The sequence below is a fragment of the Hippocampus comes genome, unplaced genomic scaffold, assembly GCF_001891065.2.
Source record: "Hippocampus comes isolate QL1 unplaced genomic scaffold, H_comes_QL1_v1.1 scaffold104, whole genome shotgun sequence".
NCBI classification, from domain to species: domain Eukaryota; kingdom Metazoa; phylum Chordata; class Actinopteri; order Syngnathiformes; family Syngnathidae; genus Hippocampus; species Hippocampus comes.
The window spans coordinates 954820-975850 of record NW_017806072.1 but is presented as its reverse complement, the minus strand read 5'-3'; the positions used below and the strand labels follow the sequence as shown (position 1 = coordinate 975850).

At 42.4% G+C, this 21031-nt stretch overlaps 1 protein-coding gene across 3 annotated transcripts in view; it reads right to left on the bottom strand.

Annotated features, from left to right (window-relative positions):
• Positions 1-370: 370 nt before the first annotated feature.
• itpr2 (inositol 1,4,5-trisphosphate receptor, type 2) overlaps positions 371-21031 on the bottom strand; it is a 65111-nt gene continuing 44450 nt past the window's right edge. The window contains exons 38-57 of one of the 3 annotated variants that reach the window (XM_019893945.1): positions 19845-19965; positions 19502-19689; positions 19240-19420; positions 18429-18682; positions 18134-18334; positions 17665-17775; positions 17486-17581; positions 17272-17391; positions 15329-15466; positions 15055-15247; positions 14376-14501; positions 13041-13216; positions 12806-12970; positions 12538-12721; positions 10653-10736; positions 9686-9807; positions 9421-9586; positions 9174-9334; positions 2355-2516; positions 371-1347 (exon numbers count right to left, since the gene is read on the bottom strand). In XM_019893945.1, the coding sequence (XP_019749504.1) occupies positions 1267-1347; positions 2355-2516; positions 9174-9334; positions 9421-9586; positions 9686-9807; positions 10653-10736; positions 12538-12721; positions 12806-12970; positions 13041-13216; positions 14376-14501; positions 15055-15247; positions 15329-15466; positions 17272-17391; positions 17486-17581; positions 17665-17775; positions 18134-18334; positions 18429-18682; positions 19240-19420; positions 19502-19689; positions 19845-19965 (3030 nt within the window). In that variant the 3' untranslated portion in view covers positions 371-1266. The remainder of the gene's footprint in view (positions 1348-2354; positions 2517-9173; positions 9335-9420; positions 9587-9685; positions 9808-10652; positions 10737-12537; positions 12722-12805; positions 12971-13040; positions 13217-14375; positions 14502-15054; positions 15248-15328; positions 15467-17271; positions 17392-17485; positions 17582-17664; positions 17776-18133; positions 18335-18428; positions 18683-19239; positions 19421-19501; positions 19690-19844; positions 19966-21031) is intronic. The other 2 variants (XM_019893948.1, XM_019893947.1) reach the window with 2 other exon arrangements.

Here is a 21031-nt window from a genome sequence, read left to right as displayed (position 1 = left end):
GGGCCTACAACCTTCACGTTGGGAGACAGCCACGCTACCACTTGAGTCATGCTGCTCCTACTGTCAGTGAGTAGATTGCTGGTGTCAGGTGGTTGCCAGTCAAGAGGAAGGCAACAAAAAGGTGCATGAAATCACTTCACGCATTTAACCACACCTGGTAAGTGACTTAGTCTGGTCTCGAGTTCTTGCATGTCAGTTGGCAACATGAATGAAACCGCTCACAAGACAGCATCAAAGTTTCACTGATATTAGAGAAGTAACCAAACGCTGGAGTTAAAATGACTGTACTGCCTGATTGAAGGACCCCTCTTGTGTTCATGGAAAAGTTGTTTTTGGAAACAAACTGCAGGGAAAGTCACACAAGCGTTCATCACATTTAAATATCTAGATATACTTTATTTAAACAAACACAAAGTTCAAGAAAGAGTAGATGAGGACACACATTTATTGTATGTCACTTTGTTGATGACCCAATAAAAAAAAAAAAATCGCATTTATTTGTCTCCAGTCATTACTACATGCTATGCCCATGTACGATTTAGAAGTAAAACCATTTTCAAGTCATAAGTATCAACTTTATTCACATTCAATTGTTACTGTGTGGAAATCTGGCTGAACGGGAAAGAAAAAAAAAGTGGTGCAGTAAATGCATCACAGTCGAAGGCAATCACCCCAAACTGGCCAGGTTTCTCCCTTTTGTATGGAAAAAGTGCATTTGCAACAAATGATAATCCAGTTTTAAAACATGGTTAAGGCAGCAAAGATTCCAACTCAAAAATGTAATTAAAACATACAAAATAATACTCCAGTTTTTAAAAAGCTCTGACCAGAAATCTAAAAGAGATAAGGACACTTTCCTAGCTCACGGCTAAGCACGGACCTCGGTACCAGTAGTCCACTTTCTGATCTGACGACATTAAGAAAACGAAGGTGTGATGAGGGCTGAGACAGCAAAGAACTAATCTGACCAGAACAGTTCCCTTCACCCTCTGTGGGCCACTCGAACGCCACAACCAGCACATGCGCGGCAAGTCTGCCCAATCATTCACAGAGTCGCCCCACTCTGTGTGCAAGTGTGCAGGCAACTTGTAGTTTGCCCCAAACGGCACACCGGTGTGAGGATGTGGCCCAGAAACAACAGCGCTGTCATACAAAAGGCACTTTGCGACTAATCAACTGTCAACCATTGATGAAGTAACTGCAGGTATGCATTTTTCCAAACAGTGGGTATTCCGTCCATCGTGTCCAGTTTGGGCTCTGAGACCCTCAGTGATTTGAGATGTGGTGGTTATTCTGCGGCGGACCCAATAATCCTTGCCTCTGCTTGTGCTTCCTCTGCTCGGTCATCTGTGGAGGACACACAAGCATGCGGTGGAGTTTGACTTTGCACGCAGAGCAGACGTGATACACACGATTACAGGGATCGGCCGGTCGATGGGACAGCCATGGCGGAGGATGTTATATTGTTTATTTGAAGCGCTCCCAGCTCCCCCGGTGAGCGTTACGTTAACACATCTGTCGCAAGAGGAACAAGGACGAGCCTGTGACCGGGATCACATGCAGCGGAGGGAGTCATCAGTCACGCTTACATCAGCGTGGTCATCCGCAAGGCCTGAGGCCAACTTTAACCTGTCAAAAGGTCTGAGAGCTTTCTAAAAAAAAAAAGTTGGTTATATTTGGGATATTAGGTTGAGACTTGACTCGGGGGGTGGGCGCTGGGTGAGATTATTCCATTTCAACTTCATTGTGATGCTGGGTGCCGCCTTTAGTTGCTGACGACTAATGCCAGCTTTAAGTGGGAGTGACACGCCATCCAGTCACTGGTGGTGTGCGTAATGGCTGACATGTAGCTTGACTAATGTCTGCAATAAACGGGAGCGACATGCCCACAGTCAGGAGTGCTGCGTGTAACAAATAGCATGGAAAAGAAGAGAAAGTCTTTGCTGCCATTGTATGGGCACATAGTGCCCCCCCCTAAAATATGTAGACTGACCAATGACAGGAGTGAAAGGGGTGACATGAAAGTTACTCATTGGTGGTGGAGAAACTTACATCACAGCGCAACAAAAGAACACATGCCCACTGAGGTAACACTGGAGGGGTGGGGTGGGAGGTGGGGGCGTTTGTGTTTGTGATCATTGCATGAGAGGGGCAAATACAGATGACTTTCAGCCAGACAAAAAGATGGTGTCGAAAGTGTGAGTCATCTGACAAACAAAATGCATATCACAAGGTCCTTAAAAGAGCTCCATTTCCTGCGACCTTTTGGCCGGCTAATATTTTTCCGGTCAAGAGTTGACATGCTGGCGTAATGGTGACAGTCGGACGATGAGAGTACAAAAATGGCTCTTTACCTGCTCCTTGAGCTCAGACAGCTGAGCGGAGAGCTGCGCAACCAGCGTGACGGTGCTCTCCAGTTTCTCCTGCAGCAATCGCATCTCATTCTGCTCGTTATCCCCCTCGTTGCTCACCAGAGACATGGCTCTCATTCGGGGGAACCACTCCAAGTTCTTTTCCTGAGAGATGAGGGAGAGATCGGGTGCGAGAGAAACCGTGAGAAGGATGATGTGCAGAGCGGGGGAAAAATAGAGCTGAGTCAGAATGTCAAGGGGACGGCAGCGCCGGCAATTTTGCCGCCGTCAGCCCCGAGCAGGCTGTGATTCAGGGTGTGTTAAAGTGCGTCGGCCGGACTGCGGTGGAAGACTCAACATGGGGCTGTTAGCAACTGACATCACCTTTTAGTCGAAATCATCCTCTCACAACAGAATCTGTTCTTTGCTTTGCACTTGAGCGTGACGGCGGTTCCGGTTTCAGGGCGGAGGTCAAGCATGGTCACACACTCACTAATAACTGGCATTTCCAGGATAGGAGTCACTCTCTTCAATCAAGAACTCAAATTGCACTCACGTGTTATTGTTTGAGAGTGTGTAATCTTAAAAGCCAAAGAGACCTTTATGCAGGTGGAAATGCACATTTGTCAGCTGTCATTCTTGAGTGTTTTCTTTCCATCCAAAACATAAAGGTATTTTGGCGAGCGGATTTAAAATAAAGAAATAAATCTGGAGATTGCTGATTTTCCATTGGAGCAGCAATAATGAGGACAAGCGGTAGCGAGAGAGAGAGAAAAAATATTTTTTCTTTTTCATAATTGGACAGCAAAAAACAAATGCTTATGTTGTTGCCGCATGGTGATGCCACATCGTTTTTTTTTTTTTTTGTCCATGATGTGGTCTTACTTTGAAGAGTTCAATATTTCAGAATCTTTTTGAGTGGAGAAAAGTAAAACTGCAGTTGAATGAACCACAAACTTTTGAGTGCACAAAAGCGGTCGGGCAAATTATTGCCACAGGCCACATATTGTCTGTTTTTTTGTTTTTTGTTTTAATGTGGCCAACTAAGCAATTATATTAGGACAGTTCATTACAAGAGTCCTGTAATAGTTGATGTCTTTATCTAAATCTCTTTTTCCCCCCAAAATGGTTCAATTAAAATGTATTTTTGTCATTATTGAGGTATTTCTTATGTAATAATTGGTTATATTCAGTCACAAAAATATGATTTAAGTGTTTTATTAAATTATTGGCTTATTTTATAAGATAAGATATCCTTTATTTGTCTCACACTGGGGAAATTTACAGTCTACAGCAGCAAAATTGGGGGGTAGAAAGAAGAAAAACAGTGTTTGCATGCACATAAATAAATGTTTCAGAGAGATAAATATATCGAGTTAAATTATCTTCAAACAATTACAATACATAAAAGAATTATGATGATCTGCCCTAATCTGTCGGTTTTATAACTCAAATGTGGCCCTTGAGCAACAAAACTTTGTCCAATCTTGCTCATCTTGCATGACTTCATTTTTTTTCCCCCCCAACATAAAAAGTCACAGTGAAGAGGAAAACAAGCCACTGGCATTACATAATGGACTTGGACCTGAAATGCAAAGTGTGTCTGTGGGTGTGCATCTGCAGCAACGTCTAGTGGGTGAGAGACATTGCTTCATGCAGACAAACTGTCATCAGCTGATCTTGTGTAATATTTCTTGGCCACTTGTGATAAGAATGACTCAAATGGTGCCGTGAGTGGGTTGGGACGGGCACCGTCACGGCGCGCTGCGGCGAAGGAGTGAGGTATTCTCCCACCTACGATTATATAAGAATATATCTCAGGCATGGAAAAAATGATTCGTGTGAGAAGCTGAGTATGGACTGACACACACTAAAGTCCATGTTTCCTCCGTGCACGTCCAAGCCCTCTTAAATGCCTTGACTTGTGCGCTTGTCATCCCCGCGCATTCGCCCATCCAGATTTTCCACACCAAACACGTATAAGATGGGAATGACGGATGAAACAACGAAAGTGCTGTAATTCCCTTAAGGATAAGGCTAGCCTCGAATCATGGAACGTGGACTCTTCCTCAGACTTGTGAATGTCATTGAAATCTGTGGAAAAGATCAATCAGACTTTGAAATTGGAGATGAATTGTGTGTTGTGGGCCAGAGGGTACAAGTTAAGGGTTGGGAACATTTGGGTGTCCTCAAAATTGTGGGCAAAGTTGCTTTCACCATGTGCAATTTTACATTATCAACCGTTTCCACAATGGACCCGCACAAAAACGCAGGAGTACATTGACTGACTGCAAATTAGACGGAAGTGATAAAATCCTCATTCGGCCAACCAGCATGCAGAGACTGCAAAAGAGAGGGAAGTGAAAATTCTCCATTCTACGAATCAACGGGCAGGATTCAGTCACATAACTGCAAATAACATTATTACCAAATACAGACTAGTCCACATCCCTAGCCTGGAAATGATTCGGCGGTTGACAAGACAGATGGTCAAAAAAAACAATGACAGATGTATGAAAACCAAAAAAACCAAAAAAACGTTTGCCGTGAAGAGCAATACACCAACTTGTGTTTTGCCACACACCATATGAAGGATGACATGACTTTGGGACTCCGCCAACATGACTTACATATTCCAGGGTGATGCGATACGTGACACAAATCACCATGTACGGTATCAAATTTGTATTTCTTTTTTTTTAACGACAGCTGTAATAGGCAGAAATGGTAGACCTCTCCATACGACGCGTCACACTTGCTGATCTGTCATTCATGAGAATCTGGATGAAATAAATATGTCAGAAATATTCAGAAAAATCAATGAAGAGCCCCTATATTCGCCTGGACGTAATTGGAAGGTATTCATTGTATACTATTGCCGTTTCATTGCGCAATGTTTTGCAGACAATGAATGAAGCAATTTAAAATGTAAACGCGCTATGGCTCAGAAACAATGTTTATCCATAACTGTTCTGGAAACCAAGTGCAGATTTTTTTTTGTGTGTGTGTGTAAAATAGCATCAAATTATTCGTGGTTTTTGAAGGAATAAAGAAAAATTTGGGGGGACCTTATTGACTACCCCTAACTCCAGTTCCACTTTTTAATACTTTATGTCATGAATCTAATAAAGGTAATTTAATTGGAATGCCGTAGTTATGACTGAGTGCATTTTTGGAGGTTTTTCAATTAAAAAAAAAAAGTCGGTGGGGTGATCTGCACTCAGAGAGAAATATTTTGCTTTATGTATTTATTTTTACCTGCTGTCTGCTCTCAGGTCATCCCTGCAAAAAAATATTTGCTCTGCTGTACCAGGATAAATAAAGGTTGAGTAAAAAGATACAAATAACATTTCTAACACGTGTGGGAGAATACGGCCCTACGTAGAGTCTGAAGAGTTTGTCAGTGCAAAGTGAGTCATTAATACCCAACAATCACCGTGGGAATCGGCTGAATGGCAGATTCTGGAAGTGCATGTCAGCAGGACTGAAAGTGCGTATTTAAAAAAAAAAAAAAAATGTCATCAATGTACTTTATGAAAGTTAATTTGCCAGATTCCAGAATTCTGCAGTTATGTTTTATTATATGTATTTGATGTCATGTATTGCAGTTTGGAAGGGAGAAAATTGAAGAAGGAAAACAGGCGCCACAAAATGCAAACAAAAACGCTGCTGGATCACTAATGTCTGACGTAGCCACAATAATGTGACTCAAATGGGACAAACATCTTAATCTAATATTTTCTTGTTCCAAACAATACCACGATTGCCTTATTTTGTTAAATATCATGCTGTGCATGGGCAGCGGTCAAGAAGTGTCCAAAGGATTTGGGATTTTTTGCCCATATTGTTTGCGATAGTCAAAAGCAGTCCTCGCAGATCCTTAGGAGGCGACTGCACCGGTCAGATGAAACTTGCAGATTCCTCACAAAACCGCAAATTCTGTGATGGTTTCCGTTCTTGAGACGGCAAAAAGGCGTTTCAGAAACAGAAGAAAGCCATTTTTTGTTGAGACACAGTTACTAATTGAGTCGATACTGAAGCAAGGCTGCGGGCAATCTGAAGATTTGCATGTGCCCTTGTGCATCTCATTTCTACTTAGTGCCGTTTTGCCGGAATGACTTAGCTTCACTGTTGCTCCCAAGATCAATTTCAACACCTAAATGAGTGTGCATTTACAAATTTCCATGTGCTTCTCATGGTTGCTACAGCCACCATCCTATCAATGTACACACTCTACTATACAAGCGGAAACGCCAAGAAATATTTGACCAGACTCTCGGGAGCCTCCGCTCAAGACAGCGCTTCACAGCACACTTTCTGTCATATGGTCACCAATTCAACAAATTCAAGAATCAAGACTCCACTGATTTTGACCAACTTTTAAGTCAAAAGAAATGACATCAATGGATTAAATTAAATAAAGCCACTTGCTAAGTAAAAATAGCAACAACGTAATGGCTAAGTCAATCAAATGCCAAGAAGGTAACACGATTGGTCGGAACAGAGTGCAAAAGGCAATTCTGGTTGTATTTTGAGCTTGTATGTCGGAACAAAATGTCAGCTGTTTAATGAGTGAACATGAACCAACAAAGCCTCGCGTGTTACCCTAACAGGCATCTCAAACTCACACTTGATCTGATGATTGTGTCAATTTTCTCAGTTAATCTTTCTCGCGCTCACATACACATGCACACACACACATCAGCTAAGAATGTGAAATTTGTTATGTAAAGATCAATAGATTTTATCGGACAAAGCAAAAATTGACCTCTGCCCTGTGCAGGCTCTTTTACTACGCTGCCACCTGTGCTGTTTTTACTGTCTACATTGTACAAGTTGAACTGTGATAGAGTGAGTGTGCATTTGTGTGTGTGTGTGTGTGTGTGTGTGTGTGTGTGTGTGTGTGTGTGTGTGTGTGTGTGTGCGCGCGAATGCGCTGGAGGGTAAATGAAAAGCTCATAATAGGACAGTGCGTTTTGCGTGCGCGTTATGTGTGAGTGAAAGGGACAGGAGAGCACGTGTGAGGCAGGCTGAGCTATTAGCAGGTCACTTGAGATGGGTTATGTAACTCGGCTGATGTAGTACCTGCTTGGGTAGCTTCTGTCCTTCTACACACAAACACCGGCGTCCGCACATAAGCGCACACGCATATTATCCACTCCCGGTGTGCACTGAGTAATGATGCTTTTCAACACATCAGCTGCGACCCACCAAACCCCGTGCACATCATATCGAGGCATGCGTGTACTGACACCTTTTGTCACATGGTGGCAAGAGCCAAATTGTAACAAGTCAATTGAAGGTCAACCCTCACCTGCAAATTCAATCAAACATTTAATGATAAAACACGGCCAACAAATGTATTGCATACCCACATTAGGTTACAGATGACATTGAATCGTAAAGGTGGTGATGTTTGAGGTTTGGGCTCGACATTATAGAAGGAGCTGAACACTATCTACTGCTTTACATGCTGCACTTTACCAGTCGCTTCCTAACCCACCGTTTCCAACGCATCTTCTACAGCTGCACTGACGCAGTCCTGCAAGTGGCGTCCTCTTGGCGAGCAGATAAAGCATTCTCCGAAATTAAAGGAGCCCTAAAGCATTTTTTTTTTTTTTTGTAGATGATCTTGGAATAGTTTACTAAATTAACGAAGAGGACACTCAAAGCACTTCAAGACTGACAATTTTAGGCCATGAAATCCAAATTATCTGCAGGACTATCTCAGTGCAGCCTTGGCACACGGGTTCCCTCTCTGAGTGAGGACTAACTTGAGTGTTTTCTTTTTTTTTTTTTTTTGGGGGGGGGGGGGGGTTCAACATGTGCCTATGCAACTGAATTGTTCCCACTCCAAGGAATAGCCAGCCTCTCACCCAAAGTCAGCTAGCATAGCCTCCAGGTCATTTAATGAGCAAAAGTGTGACAGAAAATGGATTGAGAAATGAAAAATAAACACTCACCTGCCATTGCATAGTAAACTCGAGTGTGTAATAGGTTTGTCATGCAAGTTGCTCATTATAATTTGAGCATTCCTTTGCCCAATCACATAATCAACGTTAATCCCAAAGGTGCCATTATGCTCCGAGTTCTTATTTGAATTCATTAAGCGACCATAACAACTTAAGCTGCCATTACCTCCTTCACGTGGTGGTCTCTGTGTCAGTGTTGCAAGTTTGTGCACTAATGTGAATAGAGCTGGACTGAGTTTAATTAGTATCTAACTCCACTCAATCCCTGAGGGCTAACTCAGCAGACTACCTTAGCAACGAAACCGTGTCTCTCTCCAGACATGTAAAAGCAGAAGGAAATGATACTTGACACACGCCTGTGGAGGCTCTATCTGTTTTGATTGTGACTCTGAAGTAGAGGCATACGTGTCCTCCCACTAATGAAGGCGGTGCCAAAAAGCAAATGCACTAGAAACAAAAACAAAAACAGGGTGTAATTCTGAAAACTAACAAAAGTGAAATATCGTCTGTAGTTAGCATTTAATTTTCCTGTTCATTGAAAATGACGTAAGACATTTGCAGTGGATGGATGGGAGTGACTGCAAAACAACTAATTTGAACCTGTCCGCATTTTATCGAGATCTGCACCAGTGGGTTGTGCAACCCCCTACAAAGTTTTGTGGAAATTGTTTGTGTAGATTTTCCATACTGCAGACAAAAACACCTCCCCCGGCTCCTGCCCCCCCAAAATTTAAAAAATCTCACTTTATCTGTTTGCAAAGGTCATAAACACATCGAACGCCAGTGTCAGTGCATACACTGTATTGGAAAGCAGTTAGAATGGTTTGTTGTGTGTGCATGCAATACTGACCGCTATCATCTGGGCAACGTAGCTTTCTGGACCAGTGTATTCGGTGGGATCCTTCACTCTCACCAGAACCAAGAAGTAAAGGTAATGCCACATATTGTGCTCATACATTATGTGCTCTTCAAAGGACACCGTCTTGTTGTCAAATTTGTCCCTTTCCAAACCTGGAAGGCATTGTCTCATCATTTATTTATTTACTTAGCTTCATCTCTTCCACTCGAATTTGAAGGATTTATGGAGTTGTACACACCGCAGATGAAACAGGTGGTTTTCAGAATCTCCTCTTTCCTTTGTTTTTCACTCCTTAAATCCGCAAAAGTGTCGATGATGACGCCAAAGATGAGGTTGAGAACAATGATGATTACAACAAAGAAGAACAGCAGGTCGTAAACCACGCGGGCCGCAAACAGCGGTTCCTGGATAGGCCGGTGACATGCAAAATAAAGAGAAAATGCAAATTAGCCAACGAAACGCAAACGTCATCTATGTGCAGCACAAATCTGTCCTGATCTGACCTCTTTGGAGGGTCTTCTCAAGATATCGCCAACACCACCACCATTACGTAGTCCTTGGTTCAAAACGGTGATAATGCACATAAGCAGCGTGTCGCACACCCTCTCTGTCCCTTCGTCTTCATCTATAAACACACAGTCAGTGAGCGGTGAGTATGGCAGATTTTTTAAAATTTATGTTCTTTTTTTAATAAGGAGAACAATTGTTCCATGTTTTTCAAGCAGAAAGATGCTAAAACAGTATGCCTATTTTCAGCAAGACAACAAATAGGGTGTGTAAAGTGTCCTGTAGCTCCAAAACACCTCAGGGTATTTAAAAGAAAGGCATGTCACGGACGTGTACTCTAGACAGCTGGGAAATGTTTTAAATTCTGACCCCCGCAAAAAAATAAAAAGCATGTCTCTCTTGCAGTGGACAATTTGATTCAGATCTCAGCTGACACGTGACTTGATCATGAAAGACGTCACATTAATTGCAGGCAACGGCGTGTCTTAAGATCAAATGAACTTCCACGTTACACCCAACAATTTTTTTTTTCCATGAGCACGAAAATGTCATTTAACCGTTAACTGTTGAATTGATTGTTAACAATATGGCTGCTCAGGATGAGGATCAGATGACGATGGGAATGGATGGGCTCACGTATGTGTGGATTTAATGCAGATGAGTCATCTCCTTGGCCACATCAGATTTCTTTGTGTGAATGTCTGTGTGTATGCGTGTGAAAGAGAGAGAGAGAGAGAGAGAGAGAGAGAGAGAGAGAGAGAGAAAGAGAGAGAGAGACAGAGTGCATTTGCGAGTGTGTGTGTACTGGTGTCCAGCGGTGTCCAGCTACGGTGCTGCTCTGCTGAAAACCTATTAAGTGTTCAGATTTCAGTCGAACCACAAAAATGTTCACCCTTCATTGTAAGACACAGAAAGCGGTTTGTGAACGTGTCACTGCCGCAAAAGCAAAAAACAAAAACTTACCAGCAGCAGTTTTAATGGAAACACGGCATCTCTCATTCGGACATGAATCTTCCATCAGTGGTTTAGTTAATAAATGTCCATGTCCTAAAAACAACAAAAGACGTGAACAAAATGTGCAGTTGTTACGAACTGTTTAAGCACAGTGGTTGTGTCAACTTTGGCCTTCCTCTATTGAGTTTATACTGTATGTTCTTCCTGGGTTCGACTGTGTTCTTTCTCCAGTCCCACAGTCCAAAAGCATGCACTGAGTGTTATTTCCTGCAGGTGTGAATGTGAGTGAGAATGCCTAACTGTCTCGATGTGCCAGCCCCGTGATTGACAGGTGATCAGTCCAGACTGCAGCCCGCCTCTCAGCCAGTAAGCTGGGATGGGCCCCGGCTCAAGTGGCAATGAAAACAGACGCAAACCAAATGAAATCGTCCTCTTTCTAATCAGTGCTGGTAATCAGCTAGATGTATGATTATTATGTAAACAGCAGCTGCCGGGTGGGCGGATGGCAAAGTGCCGCCGGGAAAAAACCTGAACAAACCAATTGCACGGCAGTGAGGTTCTGAGCAACTTAGGAGTTCTACTAGAATAGAATCATCTCAAAGAAAGGGAGTGACCCTAGCTAGGAGGGACACATGTTTTGATGGGGTGCAGGGATCAAAGCCCCGGGTTGACAGCTCTTTGGACACTGACAGTATTCCCCACAGGTCTGCTGGAGCTTTGCACCTCAGCTCCCTCCTGAGCCAACAGCCACAGAACTATGAGCGTCGCCGCTTACATAACCTGCCACTGCTGTGCCGTGCGTGCGCGTGTGTCTGCGCGCCGTTCGGCAATACACAGGATGGCGCGGCCACCGGGTTATGCAACAGGTGCACATGTGCCTGATGGCTGTCTCTCCTGACCGTGCACTGCTCACAGCCACAGCTCATTAACACACCCACACAGTGCAGCGTTTCCAAAACGTGTGTCTGCGAAGATACTGTTCATTTTCAAGCTTTACTGAGCACGATTGTGATAAAATAGGGAATGGCTCTTTGTCTATTAGACAACTGTTTATCTACAAAGGGCACTTATTGAAATAAAACGTGTGGGGCTATAAAATAATAGTTTACTGTCGTTACTTTGAGAAATGGTGTGCCATTATATTATTGTTACATTCTACATATATATATGTAGAATGTATATTCTACATGCTCGCTATTTCACGGTTTGTTTATCGCGGCTTCAGTGCATCGCGGATTTTTTCAAACATGCTCATAAAAAAATAAATAAATACATTTCATATACATGTAGTACAGTATTGTATATGTTGCTCTATGTGACTCGCTGTTGTTCTGCTGACTTTCGCAGCTTCTCGCGGAGCGTTTGCGGACTTTTTGCGGACTTAAAAAAAAAAGAATTATATGTTTACTGTATTTTGTTATTCATAAAATAAAATAAAAATAACGTATACACGTTTAAATCTATTAGTATACAGCATTAAGTCATGTTAATTACTTCAAAATTTACTTCTACATGCATGTATACCATGAAATTTGGCCTGATAAATATTATGTACATGTACCTATATGGAGGGGGGGTCGCTACTTCGCGGATTTTCGTTTATCGCAGGTGGTTTTGGTCCCCATTAACCGCGATAAACGAGGGATTACTGTATACACATAATATAACTGCATATATAAATACAGTACGCATTTTAGATATAAATACACATTTTATATATATCTACATATAAATATCTATCTATATCTATATATATATATATATAAAATATCTATCTATATAAATATTTATCTATATATATCTATATATATATATATAGATATATAGATATATATATATACACACACACACACACACACACACACACACACACAATAAATGATACAGTTCTGACCTGATGCAGACAGACGGTCCACTTCCATGCGGAAGTCATCTTTGAGGAAGAGAAAGCCAATAATTGAGAAAAAGTAGACAAGAAAGATGGCCAGAACTGCGGTGAGGATAATGGAGCGTCCATTCCTTGTCACACTCTTGATGACATTAAGCAGTGTTTCCTCTCTGATTACCAGGTCAAAGAGCTGTGTGAGGAGATTATTATGAGTCATCTACAAATATATTTATTAGTCCAACACATTCTTCTTGTGTTTGGAGGTCAATCTTACCAGAAAACTGTAAAAGAACTCGTGCACAAAGAGACCTAGAACACAGATGATTGCGTAGCCCAGATGGTAGATGAAAAGCATGTCCATAACGACAGCTTTATAACCACGGGTGAACGTCCCTTGGTTTCCCACAAAGCTCACCAAGAAAACTAACTTGTTGAACAACTGTAAGAGTGTAACAGAAAAACATTTAGAAGAATATAGTAACACTTGATTTGAGTCTTTGACCACTTACATTGACAGTGCCCAGTAGCAACAAAGCAGGACCGAGACCCATGGTGTAAATTGCACGTAAAATGAGGAAGACCAGGAAGAAAAGGATGCCCCATGGTTTGGGTAGCACTGGAAGTAAAGCAATGGAAGCTGACAATGCCGCCCACAGCAAAACACAGTTGAAAGAGGATAAAATCCCTGTGGAGGAAAAAAAAAATGGTGAAAAGACAGGACATCCATGAATTATTCTGAGCTAAATGTTTTAACTTGGTACCACACAACTACTCTTCCAAACGCTGTTTGAGAATGGTGCATTGTATATCAAACACTTAATAGGAAACTATTTTTGTCAATGGGATTTAACCATCACTCAGATGCTAACTTGTGTGTACACCCATTACAATATGAACAGCAGAGCAAACCATCCATCCATCCATTTTTCTGATCCGCTTATCCTCACAAGGGTCGCGGGGCATGCTGGAGCCTATCCCAGCTGTCTTCGGGCAGTAGGCAAGGGACACCCTGAACTGGTTCCCAGCCAATCGCAGGGCATACATAGACGAACAACCATCTGCGTTCATACACACACCTAAGGACAATTTAGAGTGTTCCATTAACCTCTCACGCATGTTTTTAGAATGTGGGAGGAAACTAGAGTACCCGGAGAAAACCCACGCAGGCACGGGGAGAACATGCAAATTCCACAAAGGAAGGCCGGAGCCGGAATTGAACCCTTCATCTCTGCACTGTGACGCCGACGTGCTAACCAGTCGTCCACCGTGCCGCCAGGACAATATGACATCAAATATCTTTCATGATTATGAGAAAGACTACCATTATAGAGTTTGATTCCACCATTGGCTTTGACCTTGAAGACATGATCGGCGTTGACGCACATTTTGTTTATTAAAAAAAAAAAAAAACACCCAGACTGTATACAACATTGGACATCTAATTTAGGAGTGGATTCACACCAGCACAGTTTGGCCCATTTTAAAAGGACCAGGGTTGGTTTTCCACGCTGGTCGGGACCTTTTATGCAGGTCTGAATACACAAAACAAGTCCTGGTGTGGACAGAGTTCTGCTTTTTTTTTACCTCCATTACCAGGTGGGTCTCGCTCTGCCAACCTCGTCATTTCTTTCCAATGATCGTTACACACATGGATGTGTTCATAGAAAATAGTTGACTCGCAAAAAGTGCAGTGAGAATGCAAAGAGCACCAAATGAAAAAACATTTAGTCCGCTTTTGGTCTCAACCAAACAAGCGGACCAAATGCCTTTTCGGGTGTCGATACACCCTAACAGTGCAATACTGCATTCGAGAAACGTCTATTGATCAGATATCAGTTTCTCACCTTCGTCTCCATCATCTCCAAATGGGTAGAATACAGCCACACAGATGTTGAGCAGGCAGGCCAGGTAGAATGAGATACTCCCCCAATGAGAGATATGGCGTGAGAACCAAAACAAAGCCTTATTTTCTACATGAAAAAAGGAAGCATAAGAGACAAGATTTAGACAAATATATTTCATTCTTCCAATTATTTTTTTAAATGAATTATCTCTGCCATTCGCTAAGTGGCGGAAGGCAAGGGGTATTTTTTGATAACCATTTGTTGGTTGGTCTGTTAGCAGAGAATCTGGATTGAGGTGTGGTACTTAATTCCTGACAACTGATTTTCACTTTTAGTTTTCAGCTTCTATGGTATTCTTTGACCCCAAACCGGGAATAAAAATGGCACAGACCTTTCCGCTTATTCACTTCTTACATATGACGGTGGACTAGCTCAATTTAGTTTTGATCAAGATCATAAACAGGAACTCATTTTAGCGGTTTGTCACTGTCGCTCAATCAAACCATTAAAAAAAAAAATAAAAAAATCCCCTGAGGACGCAGCAAAGTTTATCCTGATACCGACACAGCTAACAAACAGATGGACAGAAGACAAAGAAAGAAGAACGGGGCACAACGTATTCTTCATCACAGGCAACACTAACATCATCATTATTGTTATTATTTTGTACAAGACTCACTTCGGATTTTCTTCTGCCAACTCATCTCATTGTAGAGATTGTCAAACTGCTGAAAGAAGTCATTGACCTTGCTGCCCTGGTCATCTCGTTCAGTGGTGGTGAACACACGCATTTTCGACTCCTGGGTCAGGTACTCACAGATGTTGGGGACTGGAAATACAATCTGCTCCATGGTACGGTCATGACGCACAATCTGGCGAAGGCGACATCTTTAACAATTTGACGGTCTACATTCAGAGGAGAAAACTGAATGTAATACCACCAAAATTCTTACCTCAATTTGAGCTGTGTGATTGGCATAGTATTGAAGGGCATCGTCCTTTTCGTCATTGTCAGGATCCAAGCTTGATCCAGACCCCACACCTGACCCTGGCCTCAGGCTCTGCTGCAGAATCTTATTGTGTCGAGCCAGCTGGGAAGACGAAAAAAAATACAATTGGTCTGAAGATCAGGAGGAATTAAAAGGAATGAAATTGAATTGTTATGGTGTTTGTCCATTTTTACATTAAATGTGGATCATACTGAAACTGAAAGCAAAAATGTACCATATGCACCATCTGTATGCACAATGCTGGGCGTAAAGGGGAAGTCAATCCCCAAATTGTCTTTACAATAACAGGTTCTACGCACCTTCACTCGTCTGAACACAACATTCTGATTAATGTAGCGTTTGTGGAATATGAGTTAAGCAGCAAAATCCACCCACTTTTGTCCATCTCGGGGGGCGGCCATTTTGCCACTTGCTGTCGACTGAAAATGACATCACAGTTGCTCAGTGCACAGGGCGGGATTGGTTGTTACCTGAGTCCTGAGCAAGTGTGATGTCATTTTCAATTGGCGGGAAGTGGCTAAATGGCCGCCTACCCAAGATGGGTGGATTTTGCTGTTTAAGTCATAGTTTACAAACACAATATTAATCAGAAGGCCGTGTTTAGAGTATTGGAGGCGCATTGAAAATATTATTGTAAAGACATTTTTTGAGTTGACTTCCTCTAAAAGAGCCAAACCCATGCAAAAATGCAATTGTTCCCCTTTCTCGGTTATACATATGTTGACCTCTCTATTTAGCCATGTGAAGAAATCACAATATTAAGCTGAGGGAGACAACTGATGACAACTGTCCGATCCGTCCATTAATTTTCTATGCCAGTCATCTTGTCCAGGTGTTGCAGGAAGCTGGATCCTATCTGACGACTGGTCAACAGTCAATCTGAGCGCACATATGGAGACAGCCAACTATCCACACTGACATTCATCCCACCACTAAGTGAGAGCTAAACCCACACTGCCTTCACTGTAGTCAGGTGGGTGAACCACTATACCATCAATGACCTACAAATGTCCAAAAAGTGTCAAATGTGAATTCAAGTGAATTTATCTTACTGTTATAATGACCCAAGTAAGCTGGGCACTCCAAAATATTATCTGACACTTGAGTGTAAAGGCGCAAAGCTTAAGGCCTGTTAGACGCAGCCTGCTTTTTCTGGCTAACAGCAGACAAAGACAACATTCAAAGAAACAATCCACAAAAGAGCATGTCTTCACCTGCTGGGAACAATTGAACAGTAAACACCTCCAAATATTCTTTGTCACACTCAAATCACAGTGAAATTTGACTAAAAGTGCACACAGAACACACACAAATATACATGTGCTTCAGCATGAACCATTGCGCAACTTTGGGGTGAGCAGAAGGTCAGACAGACAGAGAGGAAATGTAACAATTGCTTTGCGTGAGTAAAAAAAAAGATAGGCCTGGTTACCAGGCTTTAAACGATCAGGATTTTTGGGGCTGATCACCCCTCAGCGACCTGCACGTTGAAAAAAAACCCAAACATTTGTGCCACTGTTTAGCTATCTTTGCAATGCTTCAAGGATGCCGGCCCACCTTTCATCTCATATTAATTAGCAGACTCACGCAAGGACCATAAACAGCACAGCGGCTTTCCATGCGGCAATACAAGTTCTTCAGCAGTTAGTTACATATTGACAAGTAGCACCAAAATCCTTGAGCAGAGGCCAAAATTCATTTGTGTTGGCCCGTCACAGCAAACTGTATGTGGGAAGCACTGCTGCTCTAACATTTTATTTCTTGGAGCTGATCAATGGCATCAGCGATCGATCGACTAATGAAAGACATTAAGGCTGATCACAAAATGCGCAACTCATGCAAAATATCGGCCGATCAGATCTGTGTAAATTCTACTGGTCACTAACCTGGTGGGCTAGTATATAAATGTTATGACCAACATCCAATGGTTTGATGTGGTCTGGAGCACTGTCTTCATCCTCCTCACTTTCCAGAGCTTGGCCATAGGCCTCTTTCATGACGTCCACCTCAGGAACAGCAATTGGTCAGATTTTAAAATGGCATCCACCAATGTGCACGACGCTACAGTATATCGGTACCACAGCACGCATATACACTCACAAGCTCAGTGGGTCTCATCTTGAAGAGAATTTTTTCCGCGTTCTCGCTGTCATGGCGGCTCTCCATGATGGCCAACAGGAGTTTGGATGCATTATTCTAGAAAATATTTTCAACTCACTGAAATAGTCAGCCTTCATCATTGTGTGATCACACTAATCGGACACATGGTTAGGCCTCACCTTCAGCTCCAAAACCAGGTCCAGGCGGTTCTTCCCCAGTGGGTTGATGGGGTTTACAATCAGCGCTATAATGATGTCAATACCATTTGACTCATGTTTGGCGATACATGTCTGGAAACGGAAGAAGTACACAATGATGCTCGGCTCTCAGAAAGTAAATTGAAATTTTGATTTTGAAACATCATGCCGAAAAGAAAAAGAATGAGTTACATGACAAGCGCACACCTTGTGACCTTCCAGACTTTAACAAATTTGCTTACTACAAGATATAGTAAGCAAATTTTATCCGATAACAAAAAAATATGTATTTCATAGACATTTCATTTGTCATCATTCACACACATTTTCTGGTTTGTTTTGTTTTAATCTTTGTTTACTGTCACACCACGTAAATTGTAAGAAGCTGCCTGAAACTTTTTTTTTAATTATTATTTAATATTTAAAAATAATAATTCAAGTAACGATTTACCTGGTTTTCATGGCAGGGGCCCTGGCAGTACTCAGTGATGGTTTCCAAAGTTTGACGAACGAGATCAACATTACTCTCGTTTATGTAAAGGCCAAGTAGCCCAAGGCCTCCAGTGGTGCTCCCACAAATACAGTCCAGAAACTGAAGTGTCTCACATACTAGATTGTAGTTGGTTTTGTTGTTCTGTGAGCGCAAATAGTTCTACACACCGAGGAGACAGGCGTAAATCAAAACAGTAGTGAAATCCACAATTAAAAGGCGAATTCACAAGAATGCCAAAAAAAAAAAAAAGTACCTGCAGATCACAATTGTGGTTCTCACAGAGAAGCTGCAGGAAGCGTAAGATTGGTTTCATAATAGTGATGGCTTGGCTCATGCGAGTCTCCTCTAAGGCCTCTTCAGCCCCTTTCATGTCACTGTTCTGGCACAAGGCTTCAAGATCCGGATCCAGCTCTTTTCGGAAAGCACAGAAAGCCTTAGAGGTCACAGACGAAGCCTCTTTAAGTTGCCCTCGCATGTCCTCCCTCATATGAAGTCCTGAGTCTTTCCCTTGCAGCATGGATGAAAACGTAAAACGTTTCAATGGAGGGCAGAGGGGCATTTTGGAACAACTGAGCCGTTGCAAATTGAGTGATTGATTAATGATCAACAGTAAAAAAAAAAAACAACAAAAAAAAACAAATAATTTTAACTGATTCATTTCTGGAGTGAACAAAAGAGTGAGTATTGCGGCGGGTGCTGCAACATGAAAGCACACAATCTTGATACAATGGTCTTTTGATCGGCTGTGGATGCAGGAAGTCACATGGTCTCTGACATGTGACAGCACAGGCTGAGAATAACATTCTACAGAGAGGTCAGCAAAGCAATCTTTTGGTTACTCCACCACAATTAGAAAATGAGCTTCGGGACCACACATACTGTATAGGGACTTTAGTTTGGGGCGAGTGTTTTAGTTTTTAAGGAGCCTGAAGCTTTTCAGCTGCTGCAGCCCGTTTGTAATCCGATCTGTAATTTGTGAATAAACAACACTTATGACAGACCATTGGGGAAGGGAAGGGCTATTTACGTCTGTATTTTTTCAATGTTTCACTGCTTGTCTGTACCTTTCCTGAATCCGACACAACCAAAGTCAGTCTCGTCATCCCTCTTTCTGCAGCTGAGCTCAAACATGTTGACGGACACGGTGGCACGGATCTCCTGCTGGGCCAAACGCATGCGGTCGTAGAAGACCTTAAAGAACCTCTCCGACTTCTTCTGCTTGTATAGTTGACTGTAGAAGGAATCCTAGGGGCGGCGGACAGATTTGCATTTCAAATGATTGTCACTCTCGCAGCGAAAATGGATGATCGAGTCGATGCCAATCACCTGGATCTGTGTATTTCCGCCTTGCAGAAGGGCGATCCCCAAAAGAACACTCTCCTCAAACACTTGGTCATTCTTAGTGTTGACAATAAGGTCAATCACTAGCTCAGATGCCCCAACGCTGTCCAGCTGACACTGGATCTCCATTACGCTACTGCATGGCTTGTCAAAGTCCGCTGTGAGCGAACCTCCTGCAGACACCAATCATACATTTCGGCCATGTCAATAGAAATCCTTCAAAGCGGTTGGACACACGCGTAATTGAAACTTGCACAGTCACGTTAGTGGTCTATTCCAAAAAGTTTTTGCTCTGCTTTGTGAACTTGGCTCATTTTCTACACGGTACCTCCAAATGTTGGCTTGGGAAAACAAGCATGGGAGCTGTTTCCACTCCCGCTCTCGGACTTCGAAATCAGTCTTTGATTTCCAAAGTAGCGAGTGAGGAGAATCTCTCTCAACTCCTTTCCCTGAATGGAATGAAAACATACAGTTAAAACCACATAATCCTTCTTTCAAATGTAGGCTGAATATATTTTAAAGCAGTTTTTCCCCCCTAGAACTATCAAGATTATGAAAATGAAATAAATGACAGTATGTTTGTAGACATATTTACTATTTGTCAAGTAAGAGTCATCTCTCAATTCCCAAAATGTGTTCTTTTCTGTAGGAGAGTGATTGCATCATTAAAAACAAGACTTACAGCCCAAAAATTTAAAAGACAACCTGAGGAAGGAAAAAAACTGAAAAAAAACCCTGAAACGTGCGATAGAGGTTGTAGGTTCCTTATAGTTATAAATCGGATCATCTGACAGCTTAAATCTAGTGCTACATGAGAAACATCACAGATTAACATGCTGACCGACCGGTTGCATAATTGCATCCCCAATGCTAATACTGCACTAACATTGTCAAGGATACCATAAAGTGTTTCAACTGCACACAGAAGCCAATAAGGCAGTGTCATGCCTCACCAACGTGGTTGGTTAGGTGCAGTCCAGCAGAAGACGTGGACGTGCACATGCAGCTGATGCTCTCTGTGTCAGTAAACATCTCATCTGCAGTCAGTGGAGACACTTGTCTGCCTGCACTGTCTGGCTGGCTGAGTATTCACACAAACACCAGCACGCACGCACGCACGCACGCACACACACACACACACACACATCCTTCTTGAACTAAAGTTGAGAATCCACTGAGCCCTCCTCATTTCCATGCAGCAATGCACAGACACAGTCTGTGTGTGACTACAAGAAAGACATGACAAACTCATCCCAACGCACACTTTCTAACTTATTGCAGCTAGAGTCATGTTTGACTCAAAGCTCCCTCTTTTTACCGGGACGTGTTAGTTTTATATAAATTGAAAAAGAAAAGTATGACTGAGAAGAAACTCTCTGGGGGTTTCACTTGTTTTCTCTCCTAATGTTGCTGCAGTCTGCTGGCTCGCTCCGCAGAGAGAGAGAGAGAGAGAGAGAGAGAGAGAGAGAGAGAGAGAGAGAGAGAGAGAGAGAGAGAGAGAGAGAGAGGGAGAGC